At 43.2% G+C, this 13,554-nt stretch overlaps 1 protein-coding gene across 2 annotated transcripts; it reads left to right on the top strand.

Moving 5' to 3' along the window:
• The first annotated feature begins 7,463 nt into the window (after nt 1-7,463).
• dmrt2b (doublesex and mab-3 related transcription factor 2b) lies at nt 7,464-11,492 on the top strand. 2 transcript variants are annotated; one of them, XM_047587538.1, is made up of 3 exons: nt 7,464-8,350; nt 9,413-9,515; nt 10,337-11,492. In XM_047587538.1, the coding sequence occupies exons 1-3, from the start codon at nt 7,988-7,990 to the stop codon at nt 11,170-11,172; spliced, it is 1,302 nt and encodes a 433-aa protein (XP_047443494.1). In that variant the 5' UTR covers nt 7,464-7,987; the 3' UTR covers nt 11,173-11,492. The 2 variants fall into 2 exon arrangements, with proteins under 2 accessions (XP_047443494.1, XP_047443493.1); XM_047587537.1 differs by having other exon boundaries at nt 7,464-8,371.
• Nucleotides 11,493-13,554: the final 2,062 nt, after the last annotated feature.

Genomic DNA, 13,554 nt, shown 5'->3' with positions numbered 1-13,554 from the left:
ATCTGGCCGGGACCCCGTCGCCCCCCACTGCATTGGAAATTCATCACAAATAACTCCCGACAAGAACTCGGATTCTTGCGCCTTGCTATTTCCAAGCGTCTTCTGTTTCTCTTTGTCACCGGTGGTCATAGACACATGCGAGTGATATTTTGATGGGAGTACGCTGAATATTTATCTCACCAGCCTCGGAGGTGGATACATCTCTTGCAGAAAGAGTGCAACGTAAAGAAACTTATTTCTTATAAGTTGAAAGTTTTTTTTTTTGCTTATGCAGAATTATGTTTTAAGAGAGCTAGGCTGCAGAACAGAGAGCTCATTCATCTGGAGGCTCATTACACAAACATAATTACACAGCGGAGTGTTTGCTTTGTCTCTGAAGGGATATGGCCTGCACCTTCGGATGAGCAATCCTGACAAAATCAACAGAGCCAATAAAGCCGAAAAATATTCAATCTGATTTGGAGCAACTAAATTGGAAGGCTCTTGTTCTCTGGATATTGAAGCGCTGCCATCTCATCTCATGGACAGAGGGGTGCCTTTGAATCGGATCAGCGGTGGTGAGGCTGCGTACGGGGACTTTTGGCAGGGAGGGACCCTTCCTCAACCTTCCTCTGACTGATAACAGGAAGGAAGGGTGGAGAAAGAAGAAAGAAGGCGCCCATCGGAAGGACTGGCGTTAAATGCTCTTTGTGTACGTGGTGCTGCTGGGTGTGCATTATTTAAAAACTCTCATTAACCTGAGCTTGAAACTGACTAAATCAATAGCACAGCACAGAGACACAAAGCATCCCCCCCCCCCCAGCCCCCCGTGAAGGCTACTCCAGGATCACGGTGAGATATAATTGCAGAATGGGGTTAAATTCATTCAGCAGAGATAACAAACTGCTGTCTAGGTCAGGGATCGCCTGTCTTGCATTGATTTGGCCCGAAACCAGACGTGTTAAATGCAACGGTGATCATTGATCTGTGAGTTTGTGTGATATGGCTCGTCTCCTCCGATCTTTGATGGTCCAGAGACACTGCTTTGTTTCAGGAAAGTCACCTCTGAGGAGGATTCACAGCTGCTGAACGGAAAACGCACACTGACAATTAATAATAATAATATTAAAAAAAACTACAAAAGAAAGGGAGATTAAGAATGAATCATCTTACGAGGGCTTTTCTCCCTCCAGTTTAGTTCACTTCACCACACGGGCCGGCGTCCAACGGCTTTATCGATCCTCATTCAAGTTCACGAGATCATAACGAACGTGTCGCTATTGATTAAATTTGCTCTTTCAGTTTGAACACACCTGCGGCAGTGCATGAGTCCATGAAGTGGAGTGGCAGCGCTACACTGTGACTCATTTTGTCTGAGTCATGCAAAGAGAGTGATGCAGAGCTATGGATAGGGACAGTAAGTGTGGACTTGACAAATAACAGCTGGGTGGAAAATCCTCTACATTCCTTCACCACTGCATCCTGAATTCAATCCTAATGTCTTTCTTGTTAAACTCATTATCTTTGCTGAAAGAAATGCTCATGTAATCCTTTTGTAATTGTAATTTAGCTTTCAATTTAATCAGTTGAAAGTGAAACCTCTAAAAGGCTGAGCAGGAATGAGGTAAAAAGAAAGGAATAATGAAAGGAAATGATTGAAAAACAGAACAATGGCCAGAAAGAAACGGAAAAGAGAAGGAAAGAAGAGAAAGGGAGAAAGAAGGAAAGAGCAAAAGGATGAAATAACAGGGAAAAAACAAAAATACAACAAAAGGGAAAAGAATAAAGGAAGGAAAGAAAGAAAGAAAGAAAGAACAAACAGAACGACAGCCAGAAAGAAACAGAAAAAAGAGAAGGAAAGAAGAGAAAGGAAGAAAGAAGAGTCAGGAAAAAAACTAAAATACAACAAGAAAAGAATAAAGGAAGGAAATAAAGAAAGAAATGAAAGTTGTACAACAAAACAAGATAAGAACGGAAGGACAGCAACAAACAAAAATACAGAAAGAAAGAAGAGTAATAGCGTGAACAGAAAAGGAGGCGTTTGGAGGTGGAGAACCAAAGGGTAAAGTACAGGATATATCGAGGGGCAGATGGAGACGTTGAAGCCGGCAGAACATGGTGTCGGCTCTAATGGACCATGAGGGGGCAACTTCTGGCTCCTGGTAGATTCTCTTCAGGTCATCAAGCATCACACGGAGGAGCTGCAGATGTAACTTCGGTCACAGATATTTCCACAGACACCGCTGAAAGCCTTCTCAAGTACATGACTTATCCTAAACTCAGAACCCTTTTTCTTTGTCTCTCCTTTCCTGCGGGTCTGAATACTTCAGTGAAGAAGCTTTTGTCTCGACCCTGACAACACTGACTCAAACTTTCAACATATCTCCCTCCAAAACCAAACAAGAAATTGACTTTCATTTCAAATTCTCCTCATTTTGTTTCAGAATTTCTGCGGCCTAATAGATTTTCTGCTCCACTATCCGACTGCATGTGGCTGTCTCCTCGTGTCTCTGTCACCCACACACCTCTGCAAAAATATCAGCGGACCCCAGACAGATGAATCGGGTACACTCTGTGCCCGAGATGAAGCACGACGGTTGTCAGTGTTCCGTCACTGGCTCCGCTGCAGCAATGTTTTTGTGTCCTTCAGATAACAAGACAACAAGCATCAGGACTGCAACACAACACATTTATCTGATGAACTGACTGAAGAAAAAGGACAAATGAGACAAAGTTTCCCAGTGCTCAAGAGGTTTCGGAAATATTCAGTAATTTCCCCAAGGTTGATGCTAATATCCCACCTCACCCCTGCATCTTTGTTCTCCTTGGCGATGCCGCTCCTTGACCCCCAAGACAACATCTTTGAAGGAAAGGAATAAAACTGATCCTGTCTCACAGAAATTGTGAAAGTCTGAAGCACAGATTGCACCCGTTTCTTCTGTTGCCAGAGCTTAATAATTGTTAAAAAAAAAAAAAACTTGAGTCAGACCAGACAGTTTTACAGTTTCATCAGAGACTTCGCGTCGTTGCAGTGAACAGAATATAAAAAAAAAAAAAGTCTCCGCAACTGCCTGATGGTGTCTGATATGATGAAGTTAGCGGCGCGTTTATTGAAGCAGGTGTTTGTTCCATCTTATCGGGCTCGACAAACTCAAATACTCTCCAAGGCGCAGGTTAAACCTCCCTCGAAAAAACTGTCAGCTTAATGGCCCCTGCCTTACGCTGATAACTGCAGCGGTGCCTCCTGCTCTTTGGAAGTAGGTGGATAAAGCTACTAAAGCCTTTGTGTAAAGGCACTGTGAAACATTGCCCTGCGTCTTTCTGTTTCTCTCTTTGAAGTGAATTGACATTCAGCTCGGGATTTTTCTTGGAAAACGCACCTTGCCTCCCCAGACGCTGTTTCCAAACTTCGGCGCATTATTTGAAGCCGCAGCAGCGCCTCCCGTCCTTGAGTGTAACTTACGGGTTGTCTGTCTCTGGTGTGGCGTTTGAATTCTCTTTCTAGTTGATTGAGGGTGCCAGCCGTAGAGAGGGGGAGGAGAGGCGGGACGTGCTGGCAGGGCGGACGGCGGGAGACGAGGAGTCTGTCAAACATCTCCGCTGCAAAAAATACTAGTCGAACGGCGCAAGTATCGGTGCAGCGGCAGGACACTGAGGGGAGTGCGGGGAGGAGGACGTGTGACGAGAATGCCAGAGCAGCGTGTCACTGCTGATGACAGTCAATTTGTCTGAGAGTCAAGGGGCTTGGAGAGGTGCACTCCACTGCAGCCGGCGGCGGAGCTGATGGTATTAATGAGGGGGATACTTACCTGTTTTCCACAGACAACACCGTGCATGTCCCACCGATTATCCGCCAAGCCTCTGCAACCTATCACACATCCCCGCTTGTGTTCTCATCCTGCAGAACATAGCAGTAACGAGAGTCACCTCATCCCTGGAAAAATAGAATAAAGTTTGAGGATAACGTGTGACTTTGACAAAGGACATCCTGTACTTTTTTCCAATTTGTTCCAATATCCTATCTTCAGTATAAACTAGTTTTACTATGAGATTTATTTGCAATCAAATAGTTTCACCAGTAATTTATTAACCAGGGACCTTATTTATTATCCTCATGCATGTTCATGCACAAGGCATTATGTACAGATAATAATGGTAATTTCTTATTAAAACAGACCATGTTTGAGTGAACAATGACTCTAGACATCAGGATATGTACAGATATTGCGGCAGGATGTTTACAGTATAGAACTCTGGCAATAAGAGCACAATATATGCAAACTATATGGGTGGCTGTAAAGTGCCAGTACTGCAAGGGTAATGAAAGTTGTCATCTTTTTGAGTGGTAGCAGCTTTTAGATTCAAATTGAAATATATAGATCAGAAAAGAAAAGGAGTGCATGCTCTATTGGTTGGATCATGCAGTATCCAAAGGGAATCCAGTTTAAATTATTCCCTTTAACCGATGCCACCTGGTTAATTTTTTAATCATTTCTTCTTTCTATAAGAATTATGAGTATGCAGAAAATATACGTAACAAAGCATAATGCACCACCACAATAAAATGTTCAATCTTGCCAAGATCCCATGTGTTCATTAAGAAAAACAGACGTATTCTTTTCTTTAGAGAAAACATTTGACGTGCTGTCAAAGGCCTCTGTCCACCAGCATTTCCCCCGAGTACCGCTGCCTCTGGAGACATCTTCCTTTGATATGACCCTCCTTGCTTCCTTTGTGTGCCTCCTTTGATGCATATGGAGTCACCATGTGACCGCTGCTTTTCACCCGACAGGGACGAGTATAACATGTGCAAACACACTTTTTCTTCCCCCTAAAGATTTCTCTCGAGAGTTGTGTTGGAGCTCTGTGCAAAATCGAGGGTTTTGCCGTTTTTACAGTTCATGGACAACAATCAGAAAAATGTTGTTTATACGACCGTTTTATCCGATCTTTGGAGCTTTGAAAAAACGGTTCAGTTTGTATTCCTCCACCTTGGGAACCAGATGGCTTTTGAAAGGTACCGACTATAAATAATTTCATATTGATTGCTGCGATACCGTCCTCCTCTGTCTGCATGGTGGAATTCTGCTGCCGGTTTATTGACGAGACAGCCTGCTAGATCATTACAGCAGCTAGGCTGTGGACGTCCGTCAGTTTTTCCTAATTGCCTGTATCACTTCGGTCACGATACTTTGAGGCTCAGCTGGCTACATGACATTGTACAATTTATGAGTGCACAACTACAATGTCCAGACAGGCCTCGTCTGGTTATGGCTCAGCCTAGGATCAAGACCAAAGGTGATGAGTCTTATTTATGATTTATGATGTTCAACGGGCCCATGTACAGTACATCTAACATAATTTTGAGAGAGGATTTCATATGAGGTAGGATTCTTTTAGGCATTTTTGGGAGAACCATAGACTGCGGATTAGAGAAGAAGCTTTGGGACATGCTTTATCCCCTTCAATGTCCATGACCAAGCAGATAAAAAAAAAAATCCCAAACATCTTCCCAGGTGCCTTGTATGGCTGCCCACTGCTCGAAAGGGTGCTCACTTGGATTGGTTAAATTCAGAGAACAAATTCCTAGTGTGAGTAGAGATACATGTAATATAAATAAAGGTAGGTTTCCACAAAAAAATGGACCCAAATGCAGACACTGACACAAACCCAGGCAACTGAACCATTCACAAGAGGTGGAAAGTAGCTAAAGATGGTTGAAACCCAAGGAAGTAGATGGCATGTGGCCGTAATACTGATATCTGGAGTGAGCCAGACTGAACACAGAGGTTGATTAGAACTCACCCAAGTGGACTATGGACACAGAAAAGAGAAGGTCAAAAAGTAGCGGACAAGAACTAGAACAGGTTTAACAGAGCCCAAAGTCACTGTCACATGATCACCACAGAACTAGCTGGCGAAGCTGGACTCGGAGATCAGGGGTTTTATGGAGGCTTGATGAGTAAATGGGAAGCAGGTGAGTTCAATGAACCAGGGGCGGAGTTCAATGAACCAGGGGCAAGGGTTCAACGTACAGAATCGGGAGGAGAATACAGAGGCCTGACAGAATGATTTGCATCTACTTCAACTTCTTGTAAATTTATAAATGACATTAATGTAGTAAGGTCAAAACCCTCACCCATATACAGGGGATCTGGGGTATGGAAGATAATGTGGAAGATGAACTCACTCACACAGGTTCACACAATCTACTAAATATCTTGGTCATAAAAGCCTACTCAAACTGATGTCAGTTACTAAAATATGTGTCCCAGTGTATTTTCATGCAAACTGTCATTATGTGTGTTTTGCATTAGAGCTGGAGCACTCTGGGATCATTTCTCTCCCACTGAGCAGCAAATGTCTGCAGCTGTTCTCATTTCCAAGCAGTTTTTAGTCATAATATGTATTGATGTTCAGCTACTGCCTCGTGAGCTAAACTTGTAGATGCTATAAAGTCCAGATCAACAGGGATAACTAGACAGAAACCTGACTCCATCCCCTGTGGCCAAATATACTCTGGACATATCCTGGAAGAGTTACCCTGGGTGTAATTACTGAACACATCCAGCAGGGAGCACACTTTTCATACCATCTCAGAGAACTGTGTGAACTATTTAGCCCTCCATACTCAGCAGTGCATCGGTATTAGAGGCGCATGCTCCTGACAAGGTGAGCGAAGCAAACCTTTAATGACGTTCGTTTGAAAAACATGCACCACATAAGCCAGACTAGGGACACGTACGGCAGTCTGTGGGGGAAAAAAACATAATACAGATCTCATATTATATTAACATTTTAAAATATAAACATAACAATAATACACACACATAATAAACCAATGTTTAAACGCTTATTTAAACCGCCCCTACAGAATGGGGACGTTTACGCATTTTAATTTTTCACATTATTCTGCCGTTTTTTATTTATTTATTCATTTTGGCCCAGAAATGGTGATTCTAAAACTTGAAGAGAACCATTAAGGCATTGAATTATTTAACGTTAGTATGAATTAACTCCCTGGTAATATGATAATTTCTCTATTCCTCCCTCATCCTCTCAGCCATACTCTCCCTGGAGGCGTGCGTAATTACTCCATACTGTATAAATCTGGTAAAACATACAGCTCACACACGTGCGCCCTCAAGGGCTCCTAAGCTCATTGAATAATTTAAAGTGAGTCTACTCCTTAGCTCGCCCGATCTTGTATGTAAATCACTCTTATTATTATATTAATTATGATTAGTAGTATTAGTATTAGTCGCAGTAAACCGTTTAACATTGCTAAACGAATTTGTTGTTTAAAATGCTGCAGTTTTCTTTAGATAGATTGTGATCTTTGGACTTCAGAGGTAACTGTCAAGCAAGGTCCCATATTTCCTTTGAAAGATGAGACCAGCCTCGGAGGTGGGCAGGGCAGCGCAGGTATATGGGTTTAAATAGAGAGGGTTGTGTGTGTCTTTTTTTTCTCCTGTAAACTGGCTTTCCCAAATCTTTGCTCTGTGGGTCATGCGCCAGGAGCTCGGCATTGTGGCCCGGTCTGCTATCCGCACCTTCTTGGAAAGAGCGTCAGAGAGCAGCTGAGAGAGGCTTAACATTTCAAACGTCTGGCGGTAGGCTGTAAAGTTTCCACCCTGAAAACACTGACATGCAGCAGCAGCAGCAGCAACAGCAACAGAACTCTGGACTCTAACCTCATGGGCTGGTGAATTCTGTAAAGATTTGCGCACAGACTCCCGGGGATGCCGCTCTTAATGCGTCGATTTGGGTTCTTTGTGATGGAAGATCATGTGCTTAAGATAGGATAATGTGTTAAGGCTCAAGGTGCTAAAATAAAATATTTTACTTACATTTGAATGCGTGCGTAAGACAACATCTGATTCTATTGGCATTTAAAGAGATTCCTATTTGAAATCACACGCCCACCTTGAATTAGTTTTATCTCTTTTGTGCAGAAGTCTGCTTAGCAACAGCACAGATAAACACGGACTTAAAGGTTTAGTCATAGATGTCCGCTCAGCTGGAAGGAGGCCTGCAGCTGGAGACTACAGCAAAACTTGATGTAAAATCCGAAGAAGTTTTTGACGTGACAAGTCCTGACGGATGCTCCGGTCAGCGCGGCTGCCCAGGGGACCGTGGAGGTCTCACGAAAGCGGCCCTGTCTCCGGACAGCCCGCAGCAGAGACAGCGCAAGATGACTCGGAGCCCCAAATGCGCCCGCTGTCGAAACCACGGCGTCGTTTCGTGTTTGAAAGGCCACAAACGCTTCTGCCGCTGGAGGGACTGTCGCTGCGCCTGCTGCCTGCTGGTGGTGGAGAGGCAGCGCGTCATGGCAGCGCAGGTCGCGCTCAGGCGGCAGCAGGCTGCGGAGGTGAGGAGAGCGCAAGGCGAGGTCAGTGAAGGAGAAATCAGGGGGGGAACAGATGGGTGAACCGTGGGCTCCGGAGGGCGATTAGTGGGGAGTGAAAAGTGTGGGGGAAAATGAAGTTATTACAGGAAAAAAATAAATTATTTATATCTCTTGTGGCCATAAAGAACTGAGACACAGACAGGTCAAAAGACATGTTTCAAGAAACTGCTTCTTCTTTCAAAGCTGAAAACGCAAATGTGGCTACATAAACTCGGAGAATTAAGGCTCAAATTATTGGTTTGCACAGTGAATATTAATATCATGTTTTTCAGCAAATACACGCATGTGTGACAAAATATGATCAGGGCATTTAGCTGTGTATGCTGTGAGTGAGAGGTACAATATTTAAACCTGAACTATATGAGACACACACAAGTGTTACTGTTTTTATTTGAATTGTAGTATTTATTCACAAAATTAGACCTTTTTTTTTTTTTTTTTTAATTAGATCAATTAAAATTAAGCAATGCTTCACCAGTTATGCTTTAATTGGGTGCTTTGCTGTTATGTTGCTAATGAGTGTAAGCGTGGATCTGCATGGAGTAGCTTCCCTTATTGAAATAAAATCTTGTTATGGTGAATATTTCTTGTTGGGAAAACAGAACAAATTACACCATGACGAGAAAATCAAGTCACACTTACCAAAATTCAGATGCACTAATTAATATAATACATATTTTTAAAGTTTTAAAATATCTTTTACATATTTTTTAAAATCTCTATATACATATCATTAAGCTTTTCATTTTGTTTTTTTGTTGTGCATTTAATTAAAATATATTCTTGAAAATATATTCTTGAAAATAAGCAAGTGTAGAACTCAACAGGCCAGTTCCTCCTCTTTAGAAAAAGACCTGTCTGTATTCATCATAAATCATAAAAAGTCAAATATCTGTCTTTCTGAAATCTTAGAATATCAAACTCCTTTTCTGCCTCTTACATTATGCATGCGTTCCCTTTAATTACCCTTTGGGTATATAATTGTGTGCAAATGTCTAATTCTTGCTCAATCACTTCTCTCAGGGTAAGAGGGGGGTCAGGTGTGCAGCTCCTCTGCGGAGGACAGCGTATCAGTGTTACACCAGAGCAGGCGAGTCGAGCATCGTGGCTAAGAGCATCCTGCAGGGTAAAGTTTAATTAACACCTCCTTTCTCATTAACTTATCTCTTTACTCCCAGGCTGCGATTAAAAAAAAAAAAAGTGCATGTTTTTCATGTGGATTTAAAGGCAACTTTTACATTTGTTCTAGTCCCTTTTATGTGTTACATTCATGAGAAAATTGTGCAAGATAACAAATAACAAGAAAGAGAACAAATAAGTAACCTTCACAGTGATTCGGTGCATGCTAAATTGTTATTTTTCTTGTGTTGAGGGCTTGAATTCACATACCAGAAGTGCATTTGTTTTCATTTTTTTTTGTCAATTTCCTTCGCGGTTCGCTATACCCACAACACTTACCACAACATTTTCCCCAAATTGGAGGTTAGTCCCCACGGTGACAGTGAATAAATGCACTTTTTGTCCCCACAATGTGATCAAGTGCTGCTGCTCTTTCCAAATGCACAAACATGGTAATTAAAACAACATTTATTGGACCTTCTTCTTTTTCCCCTTCTAGACATGCTTCATTTATTTACACAGACCGACACACTGTGACTTCTCCATTTCTCAACAACAGGCCATTACTGTAATACATAGTGTGTATCATTACTGTGGTTGGCTTGGAGTCAAATCCTGCTAAAGGCTTCGTCTTCTTTATAGCCTTCCCAGTTTCCCTGTGCTCTCCGTAAAGTAGAAATGACACTGCTAACCAACTGCATGATTAAAATAATAAGCAGCGAAGTACGCAGGCGTAAACACGCCAGCTAATTGGCTGGAACAACGTCATTATCCGAAAATTGATTTGATAAATGAATGTCTGACTGCGACGCATTCCTTTGCTCCAAGGTTCAGGATTAAAACCTGCCGTGCCTGCAGAGGACGACGCCTCCTGTTGGTCCAAGCAGGCGCAGCATGATCCGGCGCACTTCCCGTGCCCCTCCATCAGCGCCCGGATGAGGAAGAGACGAGCTTTCGCGGACAAGGAGCTGGAGAACGTGATGATGGAGCACGAGCTGAGACAGAGAGAGTTTCAGAATGACCTCTCCTTTTCGCCCTCGGCCCTCATCCCCGTGCTCCACCCTCCAGCCATGACCATCTCGCCAGGCCTGCACTGCTGTCCCCCTAGCAAGGACCTCACTGCTGCAGGAGCTTCCAGCTACGTGCCTGTGTATAAATACAAGTCCCTTTATGAGTGCGACTTTCAGTTTTATCAGTTCTTCCACCTAAGGAACCGGTCCTCCACCTCCACAGGAGATGACTGTAATGACTTTTTGTCATGCCGAATCTCAGAGGAAAGCAAGGAGGATAAAGAGGAGCAGAGCAGGTGGAAAGATCATGAGAAGAAAAACCAGCCAGCTGATCTACCATCACAACAAACGCTCAAACATCATGACAACACCATGTCATGTTTTGACATTATTAAATCACCTTCCAAACCGGCAGAAATAATGGACTCTTCAGCGGTCACACACTCTATTTCTGGATCAGATCAGGGTGGACCGGACATCAGTGCACCCAGCAGGACTTTTGATCTCAGGCCTCTGACAGCCAGGGGCTGGAGCACAGACACTCCTGCTGCAGGTCCTCACGTCGACTCTGTCAAGAACCCTCCTGGCAGTTCAGTCAGGACGCCCACTGTGAAGCCATTACCTTTCTCTGTGGAGGCTCTGCTGAGGGCCTGACAGGCAAATGGGAAGCCGAGTGCACTTTGTTATGTAAGGAACTGAATCTGCGGGTATAAATATATGAAAAAAAGTGCTATTTTACAGGAAACACTTGTCTTTAAAGTGGAAAATATATATATTTTTTATTTTCATGAAAGTATATTTTACTCTATTTTCTATATTATTATATATACATATGTACTTCACTGCCATATTTTTTATGTACTCGCCTGCATTGACCATATTTTGTACGATGCAAAACTTTAAACAGTTATTCCTTTGTTTTTTTTTAACCTTCTCTGTAAGGAGTGCGATAAAAATGTAGTGAACCGCTCTGACCCTCTTTCGTGAGTCACATTTCATTCTCTCCCCCTGTCGAAGAAATACACGGAACAACCTTAAAAGCAAAGTTGACGAAAAACTCAAGCAGCGTTTGAACTTGCGCCCGTTCCTTACTTAATGTTTTGATTTTTAAATCAAAGTCTAGTTGTGGGTGACTGATCTCGGCGCTGCTCTCAGGTGCTACGGTGTCAAAACCAGGTGCCGTTCAGAAAACTCATCAAACTAATCTGAAAGGAACGTCGGGTGCAGAATGAACAGACAGTTTGGATTTCTCTGTAGGGGGTCTGCTCCCTTTTTTTTTTTTTTTACCAAGTGAGAAGCACGCGTTCATTATTTATTGGCATTTGATAAGCTTTGTTGTTCCCCACGTGTAAGGCATTTTGTCAGACTGTCATTATGCCTTTATGATCTAAAACCCACCGCTCATATGACACACTGTTTAATATTTCATACCGTATCATTTCATCACACCTACAGACTGAGGGAAGAGGGGAAATATTCACCAACAGAAGGGTGCCAGTGTTGCCTAGGCGACATTGTTCTTTATTGTAGGCTGAGCCTGACGCCAGCCGAGTTTGTTTGAACACGCATTTGATCTATATCCGCACTTTTTTTACATTTTCCACCCTCTAGTTTTTGTTGTTTTTTTTTTTTTTCTGCTCTGTAATCTCTCAGAGATGGAGGTCAGATACTTTTGACAGCTCTGGACCTTGTGGCGTCAACACCAAGGTGATAGCGCCGAGTCTTTGTTTGGGAGTGTCTACCAGCATATCAGGACGCCTGTCTCTCCGTCTATTCACAGACAGACAGACAGGCAGGGAGATGGGCACAAAGGAGGATGAAGTTTTTGAAAGCGATGAGCGCGTGCCTTTGTGTTTTATTGTACACACTATCTGTGTCAATTTTATTAAAACCTTGCGCAGATGCGCAAATTGCACATTTTCACTGTGATGATAAAAAGATAAGCATCGATCTCAGAGGGGTGATAATGACTTCTGCGAGGAACAACACAGGGAATATAAGTCAGACTCTGTTCCCAAAGCAAAACTGGGGGAAAAGCTAATTCATCCATTTCCCTCCCCCCGTGTTTCATCACGGAGCACCCCTTTTACGAGGCGTGTTGGGGCTTAATTGATAGCGACTGTGCTCTGAGATGCCACTCACGTTCCACTGTTCTTATTAGAACGCTGCCATGTACAGACAGATTAGCTTTATTGCTCCGCGCTCTCTGGATAGGTTTTCTTCGATCTGCAATCGCCAACATTTCTCCTTTGCGGGTCAGAGGAGGAAAGAGGGGAAAGAGAAAGTGTTCAGGGGGTGGGGGGAATTATTGGGTTCAGGCCAGTTTCCTGACAAAGCAGTTCCAACAGGTTGAAACATGTTTTTGAATCTGTTGCTGCCCCGATCCGTCTCCTCAATCCCCACCCTTTTGCCTTTTGTCGCCCACCTCTGGCGTTCCTCCTCTTCATTCTTTCGTCGTGCCTCATTTCCATTTCAGCCAGATTGATTTCGCTCTGTGCAGGGTAGAAAAGCTTTGCTTTGGCGTTTCCCTGTAACGCTGATATTAATGTTTTCATCTGGTGGACTCCATCAGCAGTGGCACTGACAGAAAATAAAGAAGACGACGTGTTCAGTGATCCTCCAGAATCTTCCAGCACACCTCCACCCTGTTATTTCAGACTCCGAGGTGCGCTCTTTTTCTCCGTCCATACATAACCAAGCATTGTAGTCTCTACCCACACCACCATAAGCCTGTTCTTGGCCTAGCATGAAGCCTTCACACCACAGCTGCAGTACAGAACTATCAAAATGATCTTTTTTTTTTCTGTTATTGGCTTCATTTCCTTCACCTCCTTTCAGTGTTTACCCTAGCTGTGTGTGCACAAGCAGACGTGAAGGGAAGGTCAATTCTCATTCGAGGGAGTTTTTCCACAGAGCTCACTTCAAGACCTGACTGACACAGCCTGGGCTCTCTACTTGTTTGCTATGATTAGTTAGCTCTCCCCTTGGACAGATCATCAGCAACATTTAGAATCAGGGTTCAGTGGAAAGCCTTTG

This window comes from Mugil cephalus, chromosome 6, assembly GCF_022458985.1.
Source record: "Mugil cephalus isolate CIBA_MC_2020 chromosome 6, CIBA_Mcephalus_1.1, whole genome shotgun sequence".
Classification (NCBI taxonomy): Eukaryota; Metazoa; Chordata; class Actinopteri; order Mugiliformes; family Mugilidae; genus Mugil; species Mugil cephalus.
Note: the sequence above shows the minus strand (reverse complement) of the source record. Positions and strands in the feature narration are given on the sequence as shown.